Source organism: Acanthopagrus latus, chromosome 22, assembly GCF_904848185.1.
Source record: "Acanthopagrus latus isolate v.2019 chromosome 22, fAcaLat1.1, whole genome shotgun sequence".
NCBI lineage: Eukaryota > Metazoa > Chordata > Actinopteri > Spariformes > Sparidae > Acanthopagrus > Acanthopagrus latus.
In genome coordinates this window covers 16032738-16052706 of record NC_051060.1, presented here as the reverse complement: position 1 = coordinate 16052706, position 19969 = coordinate 16032738, and the positions used below count along the sequence as shown (strand labels likewise).

Sequence of the window (19969 nt, the reverse complement as noted above, 5' to 3'; positions counted from 1 at the left end):
AGTGGACCCCGTTAACTTCCACCGCAGATCACATTGCGAAATAGGGCATTTTCTTGACATTTTAGTCATCTTGATGGAAAAAAGGTGTATGTATCTATGAGTGAGTACAATTAGATGTGGATCCTGATAAATAATCTATTAATCTCTCCCACAACAGAGACAATAATTCCACCTGCATTGTTTTGTTGTTTTAGTCCGGATAGAATCTGGTGATCTTAAATTATGGTTAAGATGGTTATAGATCATTATTTCTAGCCATTTTTGAATGTGCCATGCTGATTTGCTTTTCCTTGAACCATCAATGTGATTTTATATGCTGTTGCTTTAAATAACTAAACACCAGAGAACTTTTTGAGGAACTTATTGGGAATGAAATGTTGTATATGACCAAATAGTGCTGCAGGGAGGAACAGAATGTACACCTGATACTTTAACCTCCAGTTGAGACAAATTTGCATCGTTTAAAGAAACAGCTTGAAGCAGGTAGCGTTGTTGTAAAAGAAATGGAAAATCCCTGCAAACTGAGCCAACACATGTTTGGAAAAGTCCCAAATGTTCAGAGAGTTTCGTGTGTTAGCATTCTGAGCCTTTGCTAACTAGCCAAGTTGAGACTAATGGGGATGACATTACTTTTGCAGGTATTTAGTCTTAAATATTTTTCTCAGAAAATGTCTCTAGATGAAAACCTGAGGGGGTTAACCCATCCTCTGTTGAGATACCTCACCCGAAACCACAAATGTCAACCTTGGGTTGGAAAGTTCTGGGATCATCAAAATCATTAGGATTTATCCTTTACAGACCTTGAATGCTGACAGAGTTCATGCCAATCCATGAAATGAGACATTTCATTAAACTACTGGGAGGTTATGTTGTTTACATCATTTACAAGAATCAGCTGCCAAGTATAAACATCTCAAAAATAAAATTTTCATAAATGATGCAAATCAAATACATCTGTGTTGCAATGAGGAACAAAGCGTTTTAATGTAGTTGTTGAACATGCACACACGCACACACGCACACACGCACACACGCGCGCGCACACACGCTTCTATCTGCCCTTAGAGTCAGTACAGTTGATTCTGAGTGCAGTGGCAGTGTTTGCAGTCATTTAGCACGTTGTCTGATTGACTGTCTGACTGTTTCTGCTTAATTGGGAAGCAGAGAGAGGGATCAGGCTCGGGGAGGGACAGAGGGGGGGCACAGTAAACACGAACACTGAGACCATTAGTCACTTTTCCCCCGGGCCCGCTCACTTTTATTTAATTCTTAACTTGTGCTGCGAGTTGGACAAACATATTCTACACTTTAATGTGACTCTGCATCAACCGCTAATTGTGTTTTCATTGAGCCATTCACAATAATTACCATCCATCCAAGAGACGTGAATGAAACTGGCTGACTCAATTAAAAACCTCTCGCAAATTATGAGATATAATTGCTGCAGGCATCTTTTGCTTGCAGTTATTGTTTGAGTGTTATGTAAAGTAAGTGGTAATTGGTAATTATGCATGCACTGCTAATTACCAGGAATATAAGGTCGCCTCCCACTCAATTAGTCAGTGTCTGTCACAAGCTCATCTTACTGTATTTCAAAAAACAAGTGTGTTTGGAGGGATTACTGCTGCAGTGTTTTTTTTATGTGGCACGTAAAAAGGTTTGATTTCCTTTCACTTAATATTTTACTTGGACAGTAACAGACTCTTTTTACATCAAAGGAAGAAGAGCTGGGGATAATTTTTAGAACATTTAAATGGTCAAATATTTCACTCAGAAGTTGGTGGAGGCCAAAACAGAGTCAAAATGCAGTTGAATATTGGATTTACATTCAGCAGGTGGACAGAAACATGACGGAAAGGTAGAAAGGTGAATGTTATCGACAATACGTCAGCTGACAGCAGGTTCCACTACACCCAAGAGGCACCAAAAATCAGTTAATGCAAGGTTTGGGTGAACAGCAATGTCACCCTGAAGGCATATGGATACAACCTGGAGTGCACTTCGACATGGCTGCTGTAGGAGGTCACAAAAAAGATGGAAAAATAACCAAATCAAGGCCAAAACCTCTAATGAAGACAAAACAAGCAGCACTTATTTGAATGTAGTCAGGCAGTCTGGTGCAGTAGGCACCACAAAATCCTTTTATACTCAAAACAGGTTTAAATGGTTTAAATTATTTAAATCTAAATACTATAATTCCACTGTGGTAGGTGTATACATTTTACAGGATAATGAGCCTAAACATGACAAGTTTCTTTGTTAATTCCGGCCATTTCACTTTATTTCACAATGTTCAGAGCACATTGAGGTGATTGCAACACTCCAGGAATATATTTCTGGTATATTACAACGTAGGAACCAAGTTTTAATTTAATGAGTACCATTGAATACCTAAATTATTATACGTAGCAATGAAATCCAGCACCTTGTCAACGATAGCCAAGAATTTGAACTGGAATTAATCTTATGTAGCAGCTCTACAAAACATAGGCTTGGATCTTTTCAAAGGGGCAATTTGTAATGTTTTAGTTAAAAAAAAAAATTGACTTCAACATTATCAATAGTGTGTCAAAAACATTTATGTTCTGTGTTGCAGAGATGTCTAGTGAAGTAAGCGTGCTAACCAGTTAGCCCCCGACCTCCGCTGGTGTCTGAGGCTGTGTTCACTAGGACGCTGCTGAGCCCAGTTAAACTAAGCTCTGTTGCTCAAGTTGACTCCCCATATGATCCTGGGTCCAATCCAGGTACGCATGTAGACTCCAGTCAAATAACAGGGGCCACCTAGCTGTACAGCTAACTGAGATAAAATTGCTAGCTAGCTGCAACAGCCAAAGACAGCCTCAGCAAAGAGGTGGCAGTTAGCGGTTATGGTGACCTCTGTATTTTTAATCTACAGTTCATCTACATACATCCGTATACATCTTATACTCTTAGCTAGCAGTTGCAGTTACCCGCCTTGGAACCAAATCTCACATACTGTACAAATTACAAGAAGAGGGCAATAATTCCAAACCCTCCAACTTCCTCCAAAATGTTGGCGTCAATAAAAGACAGATTTTCACCCAACACTGTAAATGTAAAGTTATTTCCAGAAAATGGAAGTGTGGCCGGTGGCCAGATGAATCATCATATAGGGCATCCATTATAATGTGGAGCAGATGAAAAGCAAACCTGAGGTGTCAAGTCAGATAAAAACAACCGGGGAAATGGTTGTGAATGACTGGTTGTCAGATCAGATGAAAAGTGGCCAAAAAAAAAAAAAGATTCCTGCCATGTTTTTCCCTTTAACCCAGAATAAGTGTATTCTGAATTATGAGGTATGTACACTACAAAAACAGATATCCCTGTTTTCTTTTATGTTCTAAAATGTTCTCTTTTTTTGTATTTTTTTTTATTGTGCAATCAAAGTAAGAAACCTGTGTCATATAATATGTACTATGTATTTCAACATATCTAGCTTGTGGGCCAACATTGTTGGCATTGCTTTGTACAATCTGTGTCTGTGATTTGAGCAGTTCGTACATTATTCTCTAACTTGTTACTCCTTGATTCCATATGTTATCCATATGTTTGTCTCTTCATTTAAATCACACGGGAAATGTACAAAGTGCAGAGGTCACGGTGCCTTATTAAAGACCCATTGCTCCATAAGTACTCGCTCCTTGTCCTTGTAGTTCAATGACAGCCTGCCCTGTCCATGGTGCTGAATTGATGGGGGGGTTGCCCATAAAGATAAAATATGTAAACACAAAATGTAATATTTCAGCATTAAAATCTCCTATACAAACAACTGGGCCTTTGCTATATAGCATTTATTTGAGGTCTGTAAATGTATTAAAGCTAATGGTGCAGTTCATTTGTTCACCTGTCGTTATACTTTCAGAGAGCAATGAAGAAAGTCAATTTTAAAGCATTACCTCATCCATTTCTACCTGAGCAATGTAGATCAAACAACTTACCCTAACCTTAAGTCTAGCTTGATACTAAGATACTAAGGCCGAAAAACTCCAGGGAGAGTGTACATTTTTAAAACCACAGGCCTTTGGATCAGTGGGCTTTTTGTTTCTGGCTGAACGTATCATCAGTCTAATTGGCTATAGGATATATATATATATATATATATATATATATATATATATATATATATATATATATATATATATATATATATATATATATATATATATATATATATATATATATATATATATATATATTATTGGAAGGGGGGGGCCTTTTTGAGTGGAATACAAATGTTGGCCATTTTTGTTTACATTTATATGATGTAACTACAGCATGACATACTCCAGTCAGATCCCGAGGGAGATTAAGACATCCAGTAGCAGCATACAACATGGCATTAGTACATCACAAAATTTGACAGTGCGTCTCCACAATGCCAGCCCCTAAACTCCATTCAGTCCTCCATTAAGATAAAAGAAGCTCATTCCACAAATATGGTGAAAAAAACCAAAACATTTCACACACCTGCTGACTTTACATTCGGAGAAATTTAAGGCTTTAGTTGTAATTGTTGACCAGTTTGAAGAAAGGACATATAAAACTATCGTGTAAACAGCATCAGAGGATTTGAGGTAATGAGTGTTGGCCATATGCTGGTTTGATTTGAAACATTTTTCCGAGATTAGGTTAAAGCTCTCGCAACAATTAGGACAGCCACTAAAAACCATTCAAAGCATTCTTTGCAAAACGGCTCGGCTTATTTTTTATAATGCAGCTTTCTTTTTGGGTAGAAAACAAATTCAGGCTGTATTCAGGCAGTCCTTGCATACCATTTTCGGATTAAATAGAGTCTTCCTTTCATTTCTTCAAAAGATAGTTTGGGACAGGTGAGACCAGCGTGTGATGAAGACCACAAGCTGAAAGGCATTAGTGCCACAACAACATAGTGTCTTATATTGCAAGTCTGCTGGCGTTTGAACTCTTCAAGCTATTTTCATTCTCCATGTATGCTCCTTGAAAGTGGGTACAGCTGTGCCAGAAATCCTATGTTACAAACACTGATATAGTCAGATATTGGGCAGCACACACTATGGAGAGGCTCGCAATGTGAGTGGAGGCTAACAGCAGCCACATGAGGATACACACTTTAGCAGTGTAGCAATGTCCTCTGACAGTGCTGACTCTGTGGGTACTTTAAAGACTCTCTTTTAAGTTGGAAATTGGGACGTTTCTATAAATGTGAGGCAAAAGCTTATGTCACAGTTCAGAGGAATGTTGTACAATGCCACGTAATCTGTTGTTATAAATGTCTCACTTCTGTCTGGGTCCAGGATTTTCACATGACCTGCAAATGTCATACCATGACTCATAACAAGGGAATGCTCCAGAAGTCTATAAATAGTGAATATTGTGTCTTATTAAGGGGCCCATTGGGATCTTACAGTCTGAGGTGACCTTATACCAAATTTGCTGATGCTGTACTCTGACGTCATAAAAGTGTGGAATTCATTAAGCCTGACGAGGCTTTAAACCTCTTAATGGACCAACTGAGCTTGTATGTGTCTAATTTACTTCAAGAAGAGCTAAGAATTTTTTTTTTCTTTCATAAAAGTGATTAACAGTTGTTGTTTTGTCCCTGTCCCACTAACATTTATTATCAACACATGAAAACTGGGATAATCTAATAAAGCATATAAAAATAATTGACACTGTTAAAGGGAAGTGAGCTCAACTCATATGTTTTAAATTGTAAAATTTTGTTGAAAAACTATTTCAATTTCCTGTCCAGCAAAAAACATGAATATAGGCTGCTAATTACTGGATACTGAAGGATGTGGTCATTGTAACAGAAATTAACCTGTATTATGTATTACATGAACTTGTAAATATAATCTGCAAAATGCACTCATCATCCTGCTTGTTAAGCAGAGTAGACCCTTCATGAGTTTTATTGGATCACTGATGCAGGCCTAGTCTTTTTTAAACAACATTTTCATGTTGAAGTTTCAATGTACAGAAATGCTTCATATTTTACTAATATGACACTGCCCATTGGTCTTCAACATGGAATCTTGATTCACAAGATCATTGGCAGTCCTTCAAACTGTGGAGTAAGCAAAAATCTGTATGAAATGTGACCTGGTGGAGAAAAAATTGTAAAAACTCTACCAAGCTAGTAGGCTAAACTGTAGGCTAGGATGAGTAAATACAAAGCTATTTAGTTATTTTTACACCTCTGCAAACTATCAAAGTGTATTATAAAACATAATGGTGATAATAAAAAAAAACCAATAACAGTTTGTCGGATTGGTCTTATAACAGAGTAACTTATCCTGTAAATCGTTTAAAGATAAAATGGATAAAACATTAAAAAAAAAAAATTGCCCACATATTTTATAAGCCTCTGGGATTTCTCTAAACCAAACGATTTCTTTATATTAAAGCATTTGAAAACAATGGTTATAATATTTACAGCATTTCACAATTGATTTAAAAAATAAATAAAACTTTTACAATTCTTCAGGCACTCGTTGGCCACCACCGCTCGACGCGGTTCTACAGGACCCTTCAGTACAAGATGGCGGCCGCTGGTCAGAAGTCGGTGTTGTTCGTTTGCCTGGGTAAGAGCTTTAAACCCCGAAGAAGCTCATATGATACAACCAGAATGTGACCGCGCTAAAATGAACATTACAGTATACCAATAATAGCATTTTAAGAGTTTATTATGGTGTTAATTCAATTTGAGAGCGCTAGCAAAATGTTACCGCTAGCAAAGTCACCTGGCAAAATGAATGAGCTCAGTGCGATGCTGCCAACACTTTTAAGCTTTAATTCACCGATATGTGCAGTTATTGTCCAGCCAAGTGTGATGGGAAACATTATAGTTTTGTTGAAAGTCATGCCCCCTGTTAAATGAATAGGGAGGAGTGTTTATGGCAGCATCCAGGAAGTCTAGCCTCGCTGTCTGTTTAAAGTCGGGTCCTAAGTCCATCTGGAAGTTCTTGCTAAATAGCTCAGTGATCTGCACTTCATGCTTATGCTGTCAACGCTATCAAGTTGGATGAAGTTTCGGACCTCAGCTGAACTACATAAAAACTGCAAACAAGATTGAAATGATTTACAGGGTTTTGTGGATCAGTTAATAATAAGTCAACTTGTCAGAGGCCAAAATCATGATCATGTGCTAGATTTGTCAATAGGGATAGAGTGCGATAAGTAAAATAAACCTGAAACAATTGATATAATGGGACAGTAAAAGAAAAAATAAAGTTGTGGTTCTTTTTTCTTGAATGTCAGTTGCTGCGTGATGGGTTTCATTATGTTTGCCCACATGTGTTAATCATTATTATAATTTGTTTGAAAGTTTTGTCACATTGTTTTCATCCTGGTCTGTCATTAAGAGCTAACACATCATTAAAAATATGAATTGCATTTATTTATTTATTTATTTTATGTAACAGTGCACCTTCATTTAGACACTGAACATCCTGTAATGTCTATAGTGGTATAGTAGCAGTATGTTGGTAAATACCTAGAGTGTTTTACTTTTATTTGTTTTAAACACTGTATTAATGTTCGTCAATGTGTTTGTCATTCTGACAGGGAACATTTGCAGATCCCCCATCGCTGAAGCCGTCTTCAGGAAGATGGCAACAGAAGCTGGTGTTGTTGATAATGTAATTAATCATTGGCTTAACATTAGAATCAATTACATTTTTATCTGATGGTAGAAAAAACACTTTTTTTTACATCTACAAAGAGCTTTTTAAATTTATTTTTCTTTAAATCTCTCCCAGGATTACGCAGCACATTTTTCACATTAGCAACAAGTATTGAGCACATGGAAACACTTGAAGGTCCTTTTTGCGAGAAAAGTTGTTTTGTTGAGTCTCATTCGCAATTTGTCAAATATTGATGCTTTGGGATTACAGGACGAATTGGCCGGCATCCCTGCGCATCATTATATGATGAGTTGGGAAACCAAAAATGTCAGTATTTGATCAGTTGGGAATAAGACTCTGAAATCAACTTTTCTTACAAATAGGACCCTTTTACCAAACCAGTTAATAATTTTTGCATGTGTTACAACATTTGTTAGCAATAATGTTTTTTTGTTTTTTTTTCAAAACATGCTTCCTATTAGGGTTGTTATTGTTATTAGTAGTTTAATGTTACTGGTGGCAGCTGCAGCCTCTTAAGATAAGAAACGAGGAAATGATGTGTTTCAGAAAATGTCTCCAGGCCTCCATCTATTTACTACTAGTACTGTCCTCAAGATTAAGACCTGGAAATGCAGTACCAACCTACCACATGCCTGTATATGAGAGTATGAATAATTTTATGCTGTGTTATTGTTCCCTGTGCTCTGCTCTGCCTAGTGGAGGATAGACAGTGCTGCTACCTCCACCTATGAGATAGGAAACAGTCCAGATGACCGTGGTCAAGCCTGCATGAAGAGGCATAGCGTGCCCATGAGACATGTGGCCAGGCAGGTACGACCACCACCTCTGCACCTGTCTTAGCTTAGTTAGAGCCCCCTTTCTGTTCTCTGTTGTTGCAGTGGGTCATAGACAGTGGTGCCACATCCGACTGGAATGTAGGCAGCTTACCGGACACCCGCGGTCTGGCCTGCCTAAGGAAGCATGGCATTGAGACGAGCCACAGGGCCCGACAGGTACAAACACATGTCCCGTGGCTCCTCTCGCCTCGTTGGTGTTTGTGTGTGTGAGTGTGATGTTGCTAAGATGGTGCCTCATACACACCCAGGTGCTGCTGATGCTCAGTCACTTGGCATATGACTAGCTTATTGCAGCTTTTTCCAATTTAATACCACAGCTACAGGCTAAGTTCTTTGTTACTGCTCTGTGAAAAGAAGCACATGTTCATCTGAACTGCAGCTGAACTGGATGCCGAGTCCAGCCAATGTTGATGAGGAACTGGATATACCACAAGTGTGTGTAATACTGATTTATGTTTAGTTATACTCGTCTTCTTTCGCAGGTGGTTGAAGAGAAAATTAGTTTTATTCATTTTTCAGTGTCAGATTTTTTCAATTTCATTGAAGTTCATCAACACTCTGCTTTAATACACCCCCATCCAATATTAAGAACATTAATTCAAACCGTGACTCATTTTAAAAAATCCTCTAGTAACAAAGTTCCGACTGAAGGGGTACAACCAATAAAAATGTTCTTTTAAACAGAGTTTCAATTGACTCTTCAGTGGGCAGCAGGTTTCACCTAAACCTCAGATGACCACAGTGACCTCTTGTGACAGTTAACTGAACTCTACGGGACACAGCAGCTGGTTAGGATTCCACTGCAACAGTTAAAAATTTGCTTTTATTTTCAAGTGGCTTTCTACACATTTAACCAATTTCAGAACTTTTTTTCCCCAAGCGATGAAGTAATTTAAATAAAAACGTGTTTTATCTTGAAAATATCTTTTTCTTTGTGTTTGGGTCAAAGAACCTGTTGGCCGAGCCTGTGTATATACTATTTGTACAACCTGATCTTACCCATGGTCCGTATGAAATATTGATCGAGCCAATGTATCAATCATTGTGTCACCTCACAGCATGTGTTTCAAATTCTAAAACAGGCCTGAAATTACACCATGATGTTTGTCCATGTAGGGCCTTCAGGCTTCGTTGGCTTGTACTCAGTGCAACTCCTACTCCCCTGTGCCCTTAAAATACTCTTCTTATGTTTCCCTGAGAGAACTCCCGGTGTTTCAGTCCGTGCTTGAGATCTGCTGTCTTGTTGGTTTGTCTCACTGCAAACCATTCAGTCGGACCCTCCTCTAATCTCCTCAAAGCAGGATGGGGAGGCTCAGCCAAATCCACACAATGAGCTTTGACAAGCTTTTGCTCTTTCCTCTTTTCCTTTATCACCCTTTTTTATTTCCATCACTGGCGAATGCTCCGACCCTCTACTTTTTCCCGGGAACTATGCTAAACTTCTGTCGCTGCCAGTATCCCATTGGACGGGCCAAGTGGGAGATGCTTTGGAGCACAATGTATCACCAAATAAACAAAAATGTTTGTTTGATAAAGAAATTTTGCCCTAAATTGATCCATAACAAATTATGTGGAGTATTTAATACCTTATCATAAATGGCCAGACCGGCGTTTGATTTAAGAGAGCTGAAATTTTTATGACAACTTATCAATATGTCTTATCATTGAGTCAACATTTACATAAAGTAGTTGCCAATGTTTTAAAAAGAGACACAATCCAGAGACAGCCCAGGGTTGCGCTGTGGGCTTTTTGTAGACTTGGCCATTCGATGGAGATTGTACAGATTCTTTATTAGGTTAGTGGTGTTGAGATGCACCAATATTGACAATAATCATGATTAATGATGATTAGATGATGAAATACTGATGTCATTTTAATGATACACTTGTGATAATAATGTGTAAGTAATCCAGTGCTCCTTTAATTCAACACATTTCTACACGTCTTTCTCAATTATCATGTCCTTTGATAATAGAGCAAGCTACGAGTGGCACACAAACAGCCAATAATTTAATGGATGTGTCGTTCGGTTGCACAGTTGCCACATGAGTGACAACGACAGAAGAGCGTGTCAGAGGTGAACCCACTTAGAACCCATCTGTCTTTTTGCCTGGTCTTGAAAAGATTTATATAACGTTCATTGTTGAATTGTAAAACATCCTGCCCCCATTACATATCTTTATCACACGTGTTTGATAACCACATTTGAGGGATCATTTTAAAAAAGAAATATGTACATCAGCTATTATATATTGATATTGTAATTATTTTCTCTATTATATTGGTGTTGCCATTGGCCCCAAAAATGGAGTACGGGTCGAGCTCAGTCATTGTTGTGCAGTATTTGTCTACAATACTATTTTACCAATTTAATTACAACTTTGTTAGCTGCAACCTTTTTACACACCAACCCTCACTTATGCCTAGATAAGCCCACATTAGTTATTGTTACACTACAGTGTGTTATAAACCATTTATTACTAGTTTAAATATTGTTTATAACACTATGTAGGGGATTTAAAGTCAACAGATGCCAAATATTTCCGTGTAGACATACTTTAGCAAGAAATGCATCGGTGTTACTCACAACATTTATGATGGCACATTATCAGGAACATAAAAACTGATGCAACTAAATGGAATTCAGACATCTTAAATATGTATTATTTATTCACACTTGTGCTTGTTTGTGTGATATGTCAAAACGTCTTCTGCGAAAAAAGGGCTTACTATTAATTATTTTCGCCCAGTTTCCTGATATCTCTCCACATCTCGCTGGGGTCTTATCTTTTGAACTCAAACTATTTTATGTGCGTCTCCCTGCTCATTCCTCATCTACAGTAACAGCCGCCAGCTCGCACTCAGCCAGATACTTCAGAAATCAAACCGACGTCTTGCGTCAGCCTCGCGGGAGGGCTCATATTAGGGTGTTTATTTAACAGCGGATAACCACTGTTTCCGCTAAAGTGTGAGGGTGTAAGGGAGACGGGAGTAGAAAGGTCAAGAGCCTCTTTGATTATCACCTCCACAGATTACTACTATGTGTGGGAGAAGAGGTGTGAAAGTGTTAACGTGGATAATCAAGTGGCTACAACCAGACACTGGGAATATGAACATGGATTCAAAAACATCCACGTATTCCCCTGCTGCTGCTTGAATGTTGGCATCCGTCCCTGTTATTGAATGTGTCTGTATGTCAGCATCTTGAGCATAAAGTATATGTAATATTCTTTTGTCCCTTCTTTTCTTTATTTCTTTCCTGCTGCTCTCACCGCCCTCTCGGCATTCCTATAAATCTCCTCTCAAAGTCCTTAAAAACTTCAGGGTGCTGCCTGGATTTTATTGCTGGTTGTTCTATTAAATCATCACTAAGTGCAGTGAATACTTTGCTCAACACCCCTCCACATGCTAACAGATGTGTAAATTATGCCATGTCTCCACCGCATGGTACGGGCTCAGCTCTTCCTTGACTAGACGCACTTTTGGTACCAGGTACTTTTCTCAATGATACCGTTTTCAACTTGGCTGATCGAAGAAGCGACGGCGGGTGAAATGACATCATGACGTCTGTTTGTGAGAGCCATGCGTCGTTTCACTAAAGACTGAATTCAACATGGAAAAAGAATGCGGTCAACAAAAAGAAAGCTTCAGAAAAGCGGAGATGCTGAGCTGATATTAGTTACTCCGTGTCATGTAAGTGACCATTCTAGTGACCAATGCCATACTGTTACTGTACCATGCAGTGAGATCACAGCTTTCTTTGAGCCCTGGTTGAGTTGGGAACATGTGTGGTTACCGCGATCACAGCAAATTCAGTTTATTACTACCCCCAAAAGTTTCATGAGCAACTACTTTGTCAGAAATACCACCAAATGTTGGTTTGTCTCATAACAGTTCACCAATATGCAGAGTACAGTAAAGCTGATTGTTTTGCTGAGTTGTAGGAGGTGAGCACCCTGTCGACTAATGGATTATTTTGGCTCAATATTGCGTTATTAATCCTTTGCAAGAGCTGAAGTTGACATAACGCCGACAAAGTGCAAGATTACTGTTGTTTTGTCGGCACAATTTTTGAGAAACAGTCGTTGTCAGTTAGCATTGGTGATTGATAGACTTCACTTCCCTTGACTGCTTTACAATAAAAGCCACCCTCTGTTTCACTACTTAGTTTGTAATGTGAACCAGATGTCAGAAATGCTCAGTGCATGTTTGCATCATCTGGAACTCAAAGGTGCCTTGTGGACCTTTTCTATTGAACCAGCAGAACTTATCTTTGCATTGTTTCCTCTGTGTGTGTGTGTGTGTGGAAATGGTGAACTCCGCCACCATTAAAACTTCTGTGTAACATAAGAATGTAAATACTTAGAGTTTTCCTGAAAACATGGTTTGAGGTTTTTTTTAAATTATTATTATTTTCTGTGTTCTAATTTTAAATGCACGCCTCAATGACCTGACTGTCTTCATTGTTTTATCGGAAATGTATTATGTATTGGATTTTTACTGCATAAAATTAAACTCTCTGAAGGACCGCAGAGAGGCTCAGCGGACCGTGCTGTGTGTTTCCTCACACAGCCAAAAGTAACATTTGTTTTGTCCCACGTTTCTCCCCACTTCCAGGTGACCAAAGATGATTTCAAGAGCTTTGAGTACATTCTCTGCATGGACGAGAGCAATTTGAGGTACAGTTATTTCAACTCACAGCAGCAATGTTTATTATTTCCCTGAGTGTGGATAACAGTTGGACACACAGTTGAACAAAAAAAAAAATTACTGGTGTCATGTGCTAAGTATCCTGTTTCAGTTATAAAAGGTTCCCCTTGGATAAAAAAAAATATTTTCCTTGAGAAAGGGGTTTAAGTAGGCTGACCCGCTAACTGTTTCGATTGTGATCTGCTACTTCTTGACATGCACATGAAAATGGTGGTAACACTGAGCTATAACTAACGTGTAGGTGAATGCCTCCCTTTAATGAGCAATATCCTCTCTTAAGCTCTTTCCAAAGGTCAGGGGGAGGGATATTTTTTTGATACTTTGAACGTTTAGGGATCATTTTGAGATCACATGCTTGTGGCAGATCTCATCTGTAAGCAGCTTACTGAGTTCTTTGGATGCCTCGTCTTTGCTCTTTCGGCACTTTTTCTCTCCTTTTTCTCCCACATTATTTTTTTTTCCACCCCTGCTAAGCTGACAAGACCGAGAAAAATGAGACCCCGTCCTAGACAAAAGGGACTCAGTCTCGGTTTTAGTTTACTTTAAACCAAACCTGTCTCATTGTTTGCAACTTAGGCGTGTTACTTAATGCTTTGACCTCCTGCTTTAGTTTTAATTTTGTTACTTGAATATGGGATTTACTAAATAAGCTCAGGTGTTTTACTGATATCCTGAATCAAGCTTATGCCATTGTTAGTGATCTGAGAGGATGTTTAAAACACAGATATCATGATAACGGGGTTGTTCTATTCCGTCTATGTTTGGAAGTCTTTTTAATGTGGACAGAACAGATGTTTCAACTCGTAAAAAAAAATGCTGTGTAACATTACATGCGTTAAGTCCGAAAAGAGCTGATTCTGTGTTAAAGCTTGATGTGTTTTTTTTGTGATTCCTCCTGGAGTTACATATTTTTCTCTTGTCTTCACAGTGAGCTGAACAGGAAAGCGAAGAGTGTGAAAGACTACAAAGCAAAGATTGAGCTCCTCGGTTCATATGACCCTCAGAACCAGCGCATCATCAAAGACCCGTATTATGTAAGTATTCCTGTGAAACTCTCAGGTTGAGTATTTTTCAAGCAGAGCTAAGATGATTCATCAGAGTTTGGGAAGATTGAATATCTCTGAGGGAGCAGCGGTAAAAGACAAAAAGATTTGGAGGAGATTTGCAAACCCCAATTTCAAGTGTGAATCAATATGCCAAAACGATAAGTGGTCCATAAGACCGTTTGAGCACGTTGGAATTCAAAAGTGTTAACTGTATGCAGACCAGTATAGTGCATCCGGTCCATGAAAAAAAAAAAAAAAAAAGTGTATACTCTGGGATCTACAGCAAAACAAAGTCAGACACACTAACATTACACTTAAAACTTATAACGAAACGATTTTACTCTTGAGTCTACTCGACCACAGTCGAAGGACAAATATCAAGGAAAAACGACGAAATAAACGCAATGCGAGCAACTCAACAACAACCGCTTTTGAAACGCTCCTAATGGGATGTGAAAACACGAGAGGACAGAACAAAACAGTATCACACGTGCCAGGTAACAGACGTACCAACAATTTTTTAGTTAAAAACTTTGAATAATCAATCAATGGCAGTTAAAAGCCTCCTTTGATATTATTAATGAAGAGATTAACATAAAAAGTTGTTCTGCTTCTTCAGACTTTGGTTTTTATCAGATTGACAGTGGTCTGGCAACAGAAGCAGACAACTCCCTGGCGGTCATTATCAATTCTGATTGATGCACTGACATCACTGTTTTATAACAGAGCTTAGCTAACAGGTTTTGGGGGCCTTTAAAACAAGACTTAAAACTATTAGATAGTGCATGGTGAATGTAAGCTGTCCAATGTGTCTGGATATAACACAAAACTGTCATGTCCGTTTCTTGTGATGGCTGTGCACCTGTTCGGATCAGCACGTCATGAGAAGGATTTCCCAGAGAACAAAATGAACAGGAAACGTTGCTCAACGGAATCACGTGAAGTTTGTTTAAAGGCCGACCGTGTCTGTCTTTACTTCGTGTGTTAGTTCTTGAGAGTGATTGCCCTCCAGAGGGAACGACTGGATCATGTCCAGGCACATATCATGAAACAAACGGCATCAAAACCAAACACTCATTTCCTCGCTCACTCAATTTGAATAAATGCCTAAAGTGTTACCAGCTCCTCCAACTCATTCAACCATAGCACATTACTTGTAGTGTTGATTACTTGGACATCACTATAAAACGTCTTTTCAGTTTGCTCATTGCCTTTTCCACTCTCCATGGAGCAAGCCCGTTCCTTTTGTCCCTTACATGCTGTCTCTGTGTTTGAGTGCCCTGCAAAATGATTTGCACATTTGCTTGTTTGTCATCCTCTCAAGGGTTATGAGCGAGGAAGACAAGAGATGGATAAGTGGGATAAATGTTGAGGAAGGTCTTTTATTAATGATTATTTGCTGATCTACATTTAAAAGTAACAATCCACTGTGTGGTCCTGACGGAGGAAGCTCTGTTGACCTAATCGTAATGTATTCGTGGCCATCTGCTGTGCTGTATTAGATTTTGTGGCACCAGGGTCCCAAGCTAAAAGAGTCATCAAATTATAAGTGATACGGCTGGAAGAGGACGTTGTGGTTGACCACAGTTTATGTGGCTGCAGTCAGTTACATGAGTTTGTCTCTGAGTTTTGGCTTTGAGTGCTGCTTGACTTTTTGTGGCGGCCGGTGCGAGTGTGTGTTTTTGTAGCTCCTTTAGCCAAAAGACGGAGTGAATGAAGCCTCTTTACAGCCAGTGTGGTTTGGACACTTGACAATATTAGATTGCGCTCTATCGTGAGAAACCACATGGAATGACAGCAAAGCGAGCCAATAGGAACCAGTGCGTGAACAAATAGAAACCTAAGTTTGTGGTTCGTTTAGTGTGATTGTATTGGCACCTAGCTTCCCCTGGGATTTTTTGTGTGTCAATACGAGACAAAATTGACAGTTCATGCATAATTTACTATTAACCACTGTTAGCTTTAAAGGCCCTGAGGACTTACTGGTACTTTCTTAACCGCTGACAGGCCCACACGCAGTCTGCACCCTCAGATTTCATGCACCACTCCTGCAGATTTTCCGCTGATTTTCAACAATTAGAGACACTTCTTGTAAAGCTCAGACCAGTAACACATCACCACCCCCTTGTGCATATGTGTGATATCCATGAGTTGTTTTCAGTTGTAACTTTTGGCTGTGGGAGTGACAATATGTCAAAAGTTAGATTTACTGATGAGAAATATGTCAACGACGGTGTTGTACTGTAGAGTCTGTCAGAACTCTGTGCTGAAGTCTTTCATGCTTGAGATGAAGTAAAAAATCAACTTCAAAGGTTCTACCAAAATCTACTAAATATACATTTTAAGCCTGCTTGAGGTAATTTTAGGTTGTTTTAATGTTTTATGTTTTAGCTCAGAAACAATCTTTTTTTTTTTTTTTATCATCAACTCAACCCAACTTTGTTTTCATTCTGGATCACTGCTGAAAACGTAGATAAACCTGCGTGCTCCCTTTCTGTCTGCACTTTGTGTTGCAACACGCTAAGCTAAGATTTTTTAAATTGTAAATATTATACATATGCTAAACATCAGGATGCTAACATCGTCATTGTCAGCACTTTAGCATGCTAGTGTTAGCATTTATCTCAACATACTGTAGTTGTGTTTAGAACCCAAACAATTTGACAACTTCTTTGATAACTGATGAATAAATGATTATGCGCTGCCTCAATGAGTGGCTCCAGTTTTCTAATGCGATGATTTGCATGCATTTTATTGTATAGTATTAATATAATATTACGTAATTGTAATTTGAATATCTGAATACAAAACATAGGATTTGAATTTGTTGTGCTAGAAATTGTGATACATATTTTTTCATTTTACAATTGAAAATAATTCAACCAAAGAAATAATCAGGAGATTAATAGTTAATGGAAAATACCCTACTACCCTGGATAATATACAGAACATTTTGTTTCATTGAAAGGCCTGTTCTCTGGGTGGTTTTTGACCTGCAACTGCTGTTTTTTCAATTTTCGCTGTCCAGTGCCTGTGCCAGTGAGTTCACTTGTTAACACACATGGGACCGATATAAATATCTCTTCACGTCAAGAGTAATCATGAAAGGATTTCCCATAATAATATTAATCCATCAAGGCTTGAGCACCGTCACAACCAGACTTTCAAAGGTACTCTGGCAGTATAATCCTCCCTTTGGGGAAGAAAAAATATGTTACAAAATGTACTTTTCCTTCACAATAACTCAGCTACTTGAGTTGAAACTTTATCATGGTTTTCAGCCCTTGATCTCAAAATTTGCCCTACATATCTACAGCTGTGTTGGATAGTAGAATATTTAAATTCTCTGCTTTCATTTAAACAGAGGTATGTAATGATTCAGCTCTCAACAAGTCGCTGAAACGTATTTTAATTTGTCTTTTCTTTTTTTGTGTGTGTCTCTTAGGGGAGTGACGAAGACTTTGAGAAGGTGTACGAGCAGTGTGTGCGCTGCTGCAAAGTTTTTCTGGAGAGGAACTCCTAACAACGTCCAACCTCAAACGATCTTTGCTAAATCTGCTGGAGGAAAAGAAAAATCGACCCAGCAGGCTTCGGCTGTATAACACAAGCACACGTCAGTATAAGTCAGGATGTCACAGGGAGCATGAGAACACTTGGTTTCAGTGTTGTACATGTTATACAAACCTCACATTGTGTACATTTAGAATAAAGCTGCGTAGACAAGTTGGTCAATTTAATAAAATGGTTAAATGAATATGACTTTTAGAGATTTATTTTTTACTTACAAAGCATTGATCTTTAAAGTGTGAATATGCTGTAGGACTTAAATGAATGAAAGTATCCCTCAGACATTAATGCGTGACTGGACATCACTGAGGTTTACAGGTCAAAGGTCGACCCTTGGGTCAAAGTTAATGCTTGTCTAAAAACTAATCTGCCTGGATCGTTTCTTGATGCTGCTTTTTGGTTGTGTTTGGCATACAGCTCATTTTCTCCCAAACTGTCAATATCAAGTATGACTGGTATTTAAAAACAGAAATAAGAAAACAAGAATCTGTTCTATCTCAATTCCCTTGAATGTTCCTCCTCTTTGAAGAAACTCAAGTTATTCTGCTGTGTGCCAATCAACACTGACTCCTTAAATAATGATAATCCCATAAGGGAGGACTCATCAGCGCCAATACAAATGACCATTCCATGAGATTTACTGCCACATGGTAGAGTTGATGTTGAGAAAGAGCGGTAAATCATTGAACGAGTCTGAAGCTGAAGGTTAGATGAACCCACCTAATGACTGGTTGTTGGAGAATGTAGTTTGAGTTTCCTTGTACGTACATTAAAATAGTAGGAGCTCCAATGTGAAGGAACAAAGAAACAAAACTTAATTGAGAATGCTTTAAAAAACAGGACATATTTTATGAACTTTGAGTCAGAGAATGCTCTGTACTCTTTTAAACATTATGCTTTTCAATCTGTGCTTTAAAAAGGTCATGTTATTCTTTTTTGGGGTTTGCCTTCCCATTGTACATGTAAAAGGTCTGCAAAGTGAAAAAGCCAAAGGGAGTTACTGTCTCCCACAGAAAACACTGCTCCTCTGCTGCCTGGTTTGGAGTCGAGCCTTTACTTCTGTTACTTACACTATATTGCCAAAAGTATTCGCTCACCTTCTTTGACTCGCACATGAACTCAAGTGACATCCCATTCTTAATCCATAGGGTTTAACATGACGTCTGCCCACCCTTTGCAGCTACTGTTCTCCTGGCAACTGCCAAACTCAGACTCGTTCATCAGATTGCCAGCTTGAGAAGCGCGATTTGTCACTCCAGAGAATGCGTCTCTACTGCTCTAGTTTCCAGTGGCGGCACGCTTTACACCACTGCACCCGACGCTTTGCATTGCACTCGCTGATGTATGGCTTGGATGCAGCTGCTCGGCCATGGAAACATATTCCATGAAGCTCTCTACGTACTGTTCTTGAGCTAATCTGAAAGCCACATGAAGTTTGGAGGTCTGTAGCGAGTGACCCCGTAAAAAGTTGGCGACCTCTGCACACTGTGTGCCTCAGCATCTGCTGAACCTACCAGTCGCTGTCGTTCCCAATCGCTTCTAGTTTGTTATAATACCACTGGAAGGTTGACTGTGGAATATTTAGAAGCGAGGAAATTTCACAACTTTACTTGATGCACAGGTGGCATCCTATCGCAGAACCACGCTGGAATTCACTGAGCTCCTGAGAGCGACCCATTCTTTCACAAATGTTTGTAGAAACAGTCTGCATGCCTAGGTGCTTGCTTTTATACACCTGTGGCCATGGAATTGATTGGAACACCTGATCTCATTCATTTGGATGGGTGAGTGAATACTTTTGACAGTATAGTGAATGTGCATCACTATGAAATAGGCATATTGATTATAAAATATATACACTCTAGTCAGTCATCAGACATACAGTTGCTGCTTCTGCAGCTGTTATTTTAGATCACGCTACCTTTCTCTGCATTACCCACTCTACTCTGCCTGTGATTGGCTACATCATTAAGTAGTGCTCATGTGCAACTCTCACCAAAGATTGCACAGAGATGACATTTCTCATTCTAGCTAAAAACTGTGTAAAGGGATGCTGCAACAATGCACCATATAAGAATTGAGGATGAGGATTTGAATTTGTCACACCCGACTCGGGAAAATTGTAACACTTGTTGATTTTAATTCACTTGAAAAATGATCAGG

The 19969-nt window shown here is 38.8% G+C and overlaps 1 protein-coding gene across 3 annotated transcripts; it reads left to right on the top strand.

The window, feature by feature from the left end:
- Positions 1 to 6479: 6479 nt before the first annotated feature.
- Positions 6480 to 17998, top strand: acp1 (acid phosphatase 1). Of its 3 annotated transcripts, XM_037087187.1 has the most exons (7): positions 6480 to 6584; positions 7567 to 7640; positions 8343 to 8456; positions 8525 to 8638; positions 13101 to 13162; positions 14122 to 14227; positions 17685 to 17998. In XM_037087187.1, exons 1-7 carry the CDS (start codon positions 6542 to 6544, stop codon positions 17760 to 17762), a joined length of 591 nt encoding a protein of 196 aa, XP_036943082.1. In that variant the 5' UTR covers positions 6480 to 6541; the 3' UTR covers positions 17763 to 17998. The 3 variants fall into 3 exon arrangements, with proteins under 3 accessions (XP_036943082.1, XP_036943080.1, XP_036943079.1); XM_037087185.1 differs by lacking the exon at positions 8343 to 8456 and having other exon boundaries at positions 6488 to 6584; XM_037087184.1 differs by lacking the exon at positions 8525 to 8638 and having other exon boundaries at positions 6488 to 6584.
- Positions 17999 to 19969: the final 1971 nt, after the last annotated feature.